The sequence below is a fragment of the Netta rufina genome (genome assembly GCF_964035555.1).
Source record: "Netta rufina genome assembly, chromosome: 27".
NCBI lineage: Eukaryota > Metazoa > Chordata > Aves > Anseriformes > Anatidae > Netta > Netta rufina.
In genome coordinates, this window is record NC_140151.1 from 99588 (window position 1) to 108996 (window position 9409).

Consider the following 9409-nt stretch of genomic DNA (forward strand, 5'->3'; position numbering starts at 1 on the left):
GAGACCTAGTTTATTTTAACTGTCTCTGAGGTGGGTTATGCTGCCTTGACGTAGAGGCATTCATCTCACAGCTGTACATGGAAGGGAGTAGTCCACTCTCCAGCCTGATGTCTCCTGAAGCAGCAATTCATTCAATTTCATGGTGCATATCACAATAAATTTGTCTTAAGTCCTTATCCCTGAATGTCTTGATTTTGAGCTGACCCCCAGCATCAACCAGAGATAGGGAGAGGAGCTGGTGACAAATCACTGCTTCCATTGTGAGCTATCCCAGTGACCAATAAACCCTGGTGGAGAATTTTCCAAATTCCTTGCAGTGTGGCCCCACACAGAAGTTGCACTTCTCATGTCAGTGGCTAGCTGCTGCCTCACACCCTGCCCTGCCCTCAGAGCTGTTTTTTTTGTTTTTGTGTTTTTTAAATTGCATTTCTGCACTTAGGGTCACTGAGTCATTGTTTCTTTGCTTTGGAATTAATTCTGAAATCCCGTGTCCCACCAAGCCGTCCCATCTGTCCAGCTGTGGCAGGGCTGCTAGCGTTTGAGCAGATGTGAGTGTTATACCTTAAGATCACTCAAAATGAGGTTGAATTTGGTATGAGCTAAGCCTAAATGAAACCGTGATTTGCAGGAATTTTTGTTTTCTGCAACAATGAGGGCTGAATGTTTTGGGGGGCTTACTCGCAGGCAGGGAGCAATGCTTATCTCAGCTTCGGGCACTGGAACAGACTAAAATCCATGTTAGAGCTCCCATTGCTGGCTTCTCTGTCCTCAGAGAGGAGGCTGGAGTAGTTTAAAGCATAAATGTTACCCATATACGGAGGTGCTGAGGGCCGGCAGTGCACAGGGAGGTCCAAAATCTCCCAGCCAAGTTCAGCGGCCGGCTTTTGTACCCACCCACCCCCACCCCCCCCCGCTTCCCACGTTCATCGTAGCCAGGCCAGCCTTATGTGCACCGTGGGATGCTTAGCGTTCCTGTGAGCATCCCAGGGCAGCCGGCGTCTCCCCCTGCAGCTGTGGGACAGCCAAACGCCAGCAGGGCTGGCGGCTGGATTGGCTGTGGTGGCCGAATCTTTCCTTTTTAGGCTGTGCGCCTGCTCCAGCTCAGAGCTTTGCTGCAGCAGTCCTGGCTTTAAACCCCTTGTACTGAGGCTTTGGGATGGTTCAGGTCCTGGTACAGGGAGTATTGCAACGTGGAGACAACCTGCATGTCCCTGGGAAAAGTGAGAGATTGAGACACCTGGGAATTGTACCCAGCTGTCAGGGGCACAGTGGGGGTTTGTGGCCCCATGGTTTGCAGCCCCACACATGGAAATGGCTTGGTGAGTTTGGGCACAGTCCCCCATTTTCCCATGGTGGGACAGTCATGCAACCAGCTCCATGTGGCTGTGGTCCCCCACCTCCACAGGCTGTATGTATGGACACACTGGGACCTGGCAACTGTGCTGCTTTCATCCAGCTTTATTTTTCCTCACCCTGCTGTTTGGTTGTGGGTTGTTTTTCTTTGTGTGTGTGTTTTTTTTCCAAAATGTCATATATGGCAACCTTTTGCCTCAGTGACCTCATGCTTGGCAGTAGGCCAGGGGACCTAGGCTAGGATGTGAAGCTGCAGTGGGCTCCCTACTTGAGCTGGGAACATGCAGTGAGAACACTAACAAGTGCACAGCCAGGGTCCAGGGGAAAAATCCAGCCCAAATGAGCTGAGGTTTCCACCAGTGAAGGGGAATTACCAGGGCAGAGCCACTGATGTGGGACAGTGTTAGACGTGTGTCTGAGGTGGCTGTGCTAGGGAGACACTGTCCCCATTATGGCCCATACAGTGACAGCTCTGAGGCCAGAGGGAGTGTCAGGACTCCTGTGTCCGTTTTGGAAGAGTGACTCTGCAGCTCTTGAGTTTGCTGCACCAACGCCTCAGCGTTCCTGCCCTGAGCATGGATCGGGACCTGATGACACAAAGCAGGATGCAGCACCTGCCTTGACTGCCCTGTGCATCAGTTTCACCATTTCCAACCCCGTAACTCTTGGTGGCAGTTCCAGGGAGTCTCCACTGCCTCCTCCCAGCCCCAGGAGCTGGGGGAGAGGCCCCAGAATGGGACTGTTGCCCTTAAAAAGGCACCAGGGAGTTTAGCAAACACTGGTTGGGCGGGGTGGGGCAGGAGGCAGGGGCTCATTGCCTGCCCCAGAGGCAGCCCCTATGCTGCAAAGAGGCAGCAGGCTCAGGGACAGCACACACACACACAAACACACACCACCCCTAGGGTGGGCTGTGCTCATCCTGCTTCTAAACCCTCCTGGAGTGGGTATGAGGGCTAAGTACACCAAAGGTGTGGGGCTGGGCTTTGAAGAACAGCATCAGGCTCAGTGATGAGGGGATTTGTGGCCAGGACGTGCAGTGCCAGCAGAATTTTTTAACTACTGGGATGTGGGCAATGCTACCAGCAGGCTGGTAGATGATACCCTGAGCATCTTTGGCTTTGCACAGAGCTGAGCCTGCCTCCTTCCAGCTGCTATGGGGTATTGGCACCCCAAAAGCTCAAAGATGGGAGCAAAAAGAGAGGGAAAAGTCTCAGGGAGGAACATCTCCCTAGCATGGGATTCTGAGGGTGCAAGGGACCAAGTCCAGTGCCTCCTTGGAGGCTGCAATACACCAGCCCCATCACCTGGTGTGGTTTTGGTGTCTCAGGCATGCTAAATGCACAGCACAACCCCTTCTCCTCCTCCCCCCCCCCCCCCCCCCAAGGCCACCTCCCTCCCAGGCAGGGTTGGTCCCTACAGGGTCAGAGAGGGCCAAAGGCCATCATATGTTGCCCCATGAACTGGAGGTAATTCCATTTCAGTTTTGCTGGAACGTCACTTATAAGGACTTGTGTCTAGTTTGTTTATCAAAGCATAGCATAAAAGGAACAGACTCACCAATGGGTTATTGCCTCCCAAGCATCCCCACATAGATTTTTTTTTTTATAATAATTAACTGTGCTGGGTCCTACCATCAGCCCAAGGTCAATTTAATGCAATAAAACACCTTATATGGCCATATGGCTAACACACCATCACTTAGCCTATTTAGGGTCTTTGTTTAGAGAGGATCCGCCTCTGAGGTTTCACGGGCTTGCTGGTATTTATACCAACGGCACATCAGGACTCGGTCCCAGAGGAAAGGAGCTCTTGCGTCCGTGGTGAGTATTGCCCAGAACTGATTTCTCTTTGCTTGCAGGAACAGGAAGGAAAAAAACACCCTATGTTTCCCCCAGAGGCTTTGGGGTGCCCTAGGGCTTCTGGAGTAGTCTCAGCTGAGTTTGCACAGCACAGGGAGGTGCAAAACCCAGCACGACCCCTCTGGCCAGGGTCTTCCGCAGAGCTGAAGAAAGCTGGGCTGCAGCCAAAGTGGGTCATGCATTTCCAGTCATGGAAAATTCCCTCTTTTTTATTATACTTTTGGGCTATTTGCCTGCTTTCCTCCAGTCTGCAGAGTGCATCTGAACATTTTTTCCCATTTTTGGGAAAGGCTGCAAGGGGCCCTGCTGCCACTGAGATGGGATTGGGAGCCACTGGACAAGAGGGCATTGCCTGCCTCCCTGCTGCCTGCTCAAAGGGCACTGGCTCAGGACAGCAACACTGGAGCTCCCTGGCAACAAGCCAATGGCACAGAGGCTTTGGAACCAATTTTGGTCATCAGATGGCACAGGAGGAAGAAGCAGCACTGGCAGTGGGGTTGAACATTGCCCCACTCTGAGCATCGTGGCCTGTGGAGGATTTTGCAGAGCCATGCATCTCTACAGCTGAAGCTTCCCCTGCAGCAAAAGGACTCAAACCCTCAAGTCATCAAAAGCCCAACCTAGTAGCACAGCGTAACCCTGTCTCTCCCTCTCCTCACCGCTGCATTTAATGCTTTTTCCCTCCACCCCCACCCCAGCTTTTCCCCCAGGTCCCCCTGAACACCAGCCTCTCCCGGCCCCACCATGTGCGAGGAGGAGACCACTGCTCTGGTCTGTGACAACGGCTCCGGGCTCTGCAAAGCTGGCTTTGCCGGTGATGACGCCCCTCGAGCTGTCTTTCCCTCCATCGTGGGGCGGCCTCGGCACCAGGTGGGTACCTGGGGGGTCTCTCAGCTCTGCTCCTTCCTTTAATTGCTTAAATAAGGCTAATGTGGCTGTCTCTCCTGGTGGTCTTAGGGTGTCATGGTAGGCATGGGGCAGAAAGACAGCTACGTGGGTGACGAGGCACAGAGCAAGAGGGGCATCCTCACGCTCAAGTATCCCATTGAGCACGGCATCATCACTAACTGGGATGACATGGAGAAGGTAAGAACCTCCACAGGACAGGGAGCGGGCAATGACTCCAGGTTCATCCCATGGGAAGACCCAACTTGTTCTTTGCCTGCCATAGATCTGGCACCACTCCTTCTATAATGAACTACGTGTGGCCCCTGAGGAGCACCCCACACTGCTGACCGAGGCACCCCTCAACCCCAAGGCCAACCGTGAGAAGATGACCCAGGTATGGCACTGTGTCCGCCATGGGGCGGCCCCTCCACCCAGCTGCCCCATGAGGGTTTTGGGGGGAGGGAGTTGGTGAACACGGGGGGGGACATGTTCAGGGGGGTGACAGGAGCAGGCAGGGGTTAAAGCTTTTCGGCAGAGATCTCCACAGTTAGCTCACAGGCCGTGCACAGGCTCAAATGTCCACACTGCACTGACCCACGTGATTTTCAGTGCAATGCACAGCCTCATGGCTTTTGGTGTAATGCAATGTGGAACCCATGTCCCCAGCTAACTCACTGCCTTTTGCACCCTTCCTTGCAGATCATGTTCGAGACCTTTAATGTCCCTGCCATGTATGTTGCCATCCAAGCTGTGCTTTCCCTCTATGCATCTGGCCGCACAACTGGTGAGTACCATGTGTGGTATCTGCCAGCTGGGACAATTTGAGATGCTGTTGAGCCCCATCCCTTGCCACTCTCCCCTTCCCAGGCATCGTCCTTGATTCTGGGGATGGAGTCACCCACAACGTGCCCATCTATGAGGGCTATGCTCTGCCCCATGCCATCATGCGTCTCGACTTGGCTGGCCGTGACCTCACTGACTACCTCATGAAGATCCTCACTGAGAGGGGCTACTCTTTCGTCACTACCGGTATGGGGATGGGGAAGGGGATGCTGGGGTTGGGAGCCACCACTGAATCTGCACTGAAACCAACTGCCACCGTCTCTTGCAGCCGAGCGGGAAATTGTGCGCGACATCAAGGAGAAGCTCTGCTATGTGGCCCTGGACTTCGAGAATGAAATGGCCACAGCTGCCTCCTCCTCCTCACTGGAGAAGAGCTATGAGCTCCCTGACGGGCAGGTCATCACCATCGGGAATGAGCGCTTCCGCTGCCCTGAGACCCTCTTCCAGCCCTCCTTCATTGGTAAGCCCACCCAGTATTACCCTACCACAACTGCATGCAGGTGGTGATTTTCCAATGGTGCTCCGCAGCAGTGTTTCAGGGTGTCCCTACAGTGCATGCACCCCAAATGCACCCAAACTGTGGGAGGGGCCCACAGGCAGCTCTTCTGGGGAGCACTGAGAGGGGAAAGGGGAAGGCTGGAGAGCTGACAGCCACCTTCTTCTCCAGGCATGGAGTCTGCTGGCATCCATGAGACCACCTACAACTCCATCATGAAGTGTGACATTGACATCCGCAAGGACCTGTATGCCAACAACGTCCTGTCTGGTGGCACCACCATGTACCCTGGCATCGCTGACCGCATGCAGAAGGAAATCACTGCACTGGCCCCCAGCACCATGAAGATCAAAGTAGGTGGGGGGGAACATTCAACCCCCAACCCTCCCCACTTTGGGGCTGTCTGGGGGCTGTGGTGGACTCCATCCCGCCCTAATGGCCTGTGTCTTGGCAGATCATTGCCCCACCGGAGCGGAAGTACTCGGTGTGGATCGGTGGCTCCATCCTGGCGTCCCTCTCCACCTTTCAGCAGATGTGGATCAGCAAACCCGAGTACGACGAGGCCGGGCCCTCCATTGTCCACAGAAAATGCTTTTAAGCACCCCCTGCCCCATGCCTGGGCTGGGGCGCCCTGCTCCTCCTCTGCCCCTGCTGCTCCTCCCTGCCACCCACTGCGCAATAAAGCCTTTTCTCCAGGCTCTGCCCCTTTTCTGAGAGATTTTGGGGTGTTGTGGGGTGGGAGGGATTGGGATTGGAGGCAGGGGTAACGGGGCAGAAGCAGAGAAGCCCTGACCCCTGTTCCTCTGTTAGTGTCCCCAAGCTCATGTTCATGCCCTCAATCTGTCGTTGGTGCCCTTGACCCTATGGTGTCACCTCCGACTTAACACCGATGCCCTCGGCCCTGTGCTGGTGCCCGCGACCCCCACAGCGATGTCTCAACCCCCACGGTGGCGCCTCCAGCCCCACGTTGACGTTCTCCATCCCCTGCCGACGCTCTCAGCCCGCGGCGGTGGCCCCGTCTCTGAGGAGGTGGCCCCAAACCTGAGGCTGGAGCCCCCCCGGCCCCGTAGCGGGGCCCCCGCCCGGCACCGGTGCCTCCAACCCCGCGGCGCTTCCCCCTCCCCGTGCGCTGACGTCACGCGGCGCTGCGGGAGCGCGCGCGCGCGCCGCCGGTCCTTTCGCGCGTCATCGCCACGTCATCAGCGGGCGGCCGTGACGTGCGAGGCGGGAGCGGCGGCATGGGGCGGTGCGGGGCCGCGCTGCGCCTGGCGCTGGAGGGGAACATCGGTACCGGGGCGGGGGAGGGGGGGGGCGGCACCCGCGGCCGGGCGGCACCCGCGGCCGGGCGGCGGGGGGGTTCCGGCCGCGCGCGTGACCGCGCCTCTCGCTCCCCGCAGCCGTGGGCAAGTCCACGTTCCTGCGGCTGCTGGGCAGGGCGTTCCCCGAGTGGCGCCTGGTGGCCGAGCCGGTGGCCCAGTGGCAGAAGGTGGCAGCGGGCGCCGAGGAGGTGAGGAGCCCCCCGCCGCGGGTCGGGGCGCGGCGAGGCGGGAAGTGGGGGCTGCGGGAGACGGCCCCGCGTGCCGCCGTGGTGCCGCGCCATCGCCCGCTCCCCCTCGCCAGGCTCCCGGCTCCGGCAACCTCCTGCAGCGACTGTACCAGGAGCCGTCCCGCTGGTCCTTCACCTTCCAGACCTTCTCGTGCCTGGGCCGGCTGAAGGCGCAGCTGGAGAGGCCGGCAGGGCCCGCGGCACCCGTGCGGGTGTTCGAGAGGTCCGTGTACAGCGACAGGTGCGGCACCCCACAGCCACCCCTTGTGTCCTGTACAGCGTCCTGTGTGACAGGAGCAGCCCCACCATTGCTTCCACGCATTGGCCATCACAGCCTGGCCGATGTTGAGGCTTTGTATGATGCCACGTACCCATGGGTGCTTCGGGCAATGATGCGCTGCTGCTCAGGTGGCTGGAGGTTGCTGAATAGAGCCTGTTTCTTTGTGCTACAGTGTGGAGATGCGGATGTGTTCACCATGCTCCAGGGCTCACAGGGTCCACACTGGCCAACGTCGTGCCATGTGTACTGACTTCCCTGTGGCTTGCCACCCTGTCCTCTCCGTCCCTCTCTAGGTATGTCTTCGCAAAGAATCTCTTTGAGACCGGCCACCTGGACATGCTGGAGTGGGCCATCTACCAGGAGTGGCACTCCTTCCTCCTGCAAGAGCTGGGTGACCGTGCCACCCTGCATGGCTTTCTCTACCTGCGGGCCACCCCACAGGTGACAGAGCCCTTGGAAGGAGAGGGATATGGGACGTGTTTTCTATTTGTGTTTTTTTTTTTTCAGGTGCTTGAACTGTGTTTGCCTTGCAGAGGTGCCTGGAGCGGCTGCGGCGGAGGGCAAGGGTGGAGGAGAGGGGTGTGCAGCTGCTGTACCTGCAGCAGCTCCACACGCAGCATGAACACTGGCTGCTGGAAAGGAGCACCAAGTGAGTCCTGGTGGGGATGGCACAGGGCCGCCATGACATCCAGCTCCTCCAAACCCGTGAATATTGGGGTGTTTGGGGGACTGGGTTGCTCTATCCTCTTGAGGCAATGCCATTGGGCACCCAGCCCTGGATATCCCTTATTTTTGACCTCCTCTCTCTTGTACAGGGTGCATTTTGCAGACATGAGGCACATGCCCATCCTGGTTCTGGATGTTGATGGGGACTTTGAGCAGGATGCAGCCATGCAGGACATCCTGATGGCGCAGGTGTGTGGAGTGCATGTTGGGGCTCTTTTGTGGCTGGAGTTGGAGTCAGCATCGATCGTGCTGACCTCCAGGCTTCTTCTGTAGAAGAAGCAAAGTTGGTGACAGACCAGGGATGCTCTGTCTGGTTGCCATCACAACATCCTTTCCCTCTTTTCACCTTTTCTTTTTTTCAGGTAGAGTCTTTTGTGAATTCACTGCAAAACAAACCTGTGCCACCACACCCTGACCCCTGCTGAGCCCCACACCCCCAGAACTACCAAACCCTGCTGCAAAGACAAGGGAACAAACCTGGGTACTGCTCCATTTGGGGGCTAGAGGTGTATTTATTCCACCAGTGGCATGGAATGCTTTTAAAAGAGTATTAGGAGGTGCAGTGTGACACACTGGGAGACCCATGCCCTGCTGCGCTGCTGTCTCCAACACATCTGTTGCTGCTCAGCAGGGATCCACAGCTGCTCTGCAGCATGGGTTGAACGTGCTGGTTCCATTACAAAGGAAAAAATCTTTGTGTTTTTACATGTGTTTCAGTTACATCAAAACCCTATTACATTTTTGTTCCCCCCCCCCCAAATTAAAAGGAAAACATTGCAAAGCTCTTCTGTGCTTTGAACCAGGAAGGGGCATGGGGGGGGAACTTGCTCCCTGCACTGGTCTGGAAGTTGAGGCTTGAGTGGGAGTCAACCCCTAGTGCCACCCACTGAGGACACAGTGACTCAGGGAGAGTGTTGGCCCCATCTCTCCCTTTCCCTGCAGCCCCCTTCTAGGGGATGGTGCCAGGATTGCTTTTCTGGGGAAAATGTTTGGAAAGTTGCATGTTGCAGGAGTCTTCAGTCTCTTAAACCCCCTTTTTCCAGGGCCAGGTGAATTTTCCCCCTAAGGGGTTTTTAGGGCCAGGAACAGCTCATGCATCAATAAATAATAATAATTAGTCAAAGGGGCGTTGTTTCTCCTATTTTTATTCTTCCTGAGCAGTTATGGCTGATGAGAGTTAGGGACCCCGAATTGCTAATTGGCAGGGGGGAGAAGGTGCCCAGATGTGTTTCCTGGGGCTGTGCTGGTCTGGGGAGAAAACAGATTTGATGTCTTCTCAGTGGATGATGCCCAGGTGGTGGGGGCCCCTTTATGGGGGCCCCTTGGGTTGTGGGGTCCTCTCCCAACACCAATGGAATGCGAGGCACACTTGAGGGTGGCTGCAGTGGTGTGGCTGACCCTACATAAACAGGGATGGG

General features: G+C 56.4%; 2 protein-coding genes across 6 annotated transcripts; both read left to right on the forward strand.

Moving 5' to 3' along the window:
- The first annotated feature begins 323 nt into the window (after positions 1 to 323).
- ACTG2 (actin gamma 2, smooth muscle) lies at positions 324 to 6118 on the forward strand. Its single transcript, XM_084302296.1, has 9 exons — positions 324 to 3173; positions 3911 to 4082; positions 4170 to 4298; positions 4384 to 4494; positions 4800 to 4884; positions 4968 to 5129; positions 5212 to 5403; positions 5611 to 5792; positions 5894 to 6118. Exons 2-9 carry the CDS (start codon positions 3957 to 3959, stop codon positions 6035 to 6037), a joined length of 1131 nt encoding a protein of 376 aa, XP_084158422.1. The 5' UTR covers positions 324 to 3173; positions 3911 to 3956; the 3' UTR covers positions 6038 to 6118.
- A 528-nt stretch (positions 6119 to 6646) lies between these two features.
- On the forward strand, positions 6647 to 9114 carry DGUOK (deoxyguanosine kinase). 5 transcript variants are annotated; one of them, XR_014619161.1, is made up of 7 exons: positions 6647 to 6726; positions 6837 to 6946; positions 7060 to 7393; positions 7559 to 7706; positions 7799 to 7914; positions 8081 to 8180; positions 8354 to 9114. XR_014619161.1 is itself a non-coding variant. In XM_084302379.1 (7 exons), exons 1-7 carry the CDS (start codon positions 6678 to 6680, stop codon positions 8414 to 8416), a joined length of 753 nt encoding a protein of 250 aa, XP_084158505.1. In that variant the 5' UTR covers positions 6647 to 6677; the 3' UTR covers positions 8417 to 9114. The 5 variants fall into 5 exon arrangements, 4 of the variants coding, with proteins under 4 accessions (XP_084158505.1, XP_084158506.1, XP_084158508.1 ...); XM_084302379.1 differs by having other exon boundaries at positions 7060 to 7226; XM_084302380.1 differs by having other exon boundaries at positions 7060 to 7208.
- The last annotated feature ends 295 nt before the right edge of the window (positions 9115 to 9409 follow it).

Bases quoted from the DNA above. Each gene is read 5' to 3' on its own strand.
- ACTG2 (XM_084302296.1), top strand. From the start codon at position 3,957: ATGTGCGAGGAGGAGACCACTGCTCTGGTCTGTGACAACGGCTCCGGG. The intron at 4,083-4,169 runs GTGGGTACCTGG...TGGTGGTCTTAG, and splicing joins TGGGGCGGCCTCGGCACCAG to GGTGTCATGGTAGGCATGGG. The intron at 4,299-4,383 runs GTAAGAACCTCC...TGCCTGCCATAG, and splicing joins ACTGGGATGACATGGAGAAG to ATCTGGCACCACTCCTTCTA.
- DGUOK (XM_084302379.1), top strand. From the start codon at position 6,678: ATGGGGCGGTGCGGGGCCGCGCTGCGCCTGGCGCTGGAGGGGAACATC. The intron at 7,227-7,558 runs GTGCGGCACCCC...GTCCCTCTCTAG, and splicing joins AGGTCCGTGTACAGCGACAG to GTATGTCTTCGCAAAGAATC. The intron at 7,915-8,080 runs GTGAGTCCTGGT...TCTCTTGTACAG, and splicing joins CTGCTGGAAAGGAGCACCAA to GGTGCATTTTGCAGACATGA.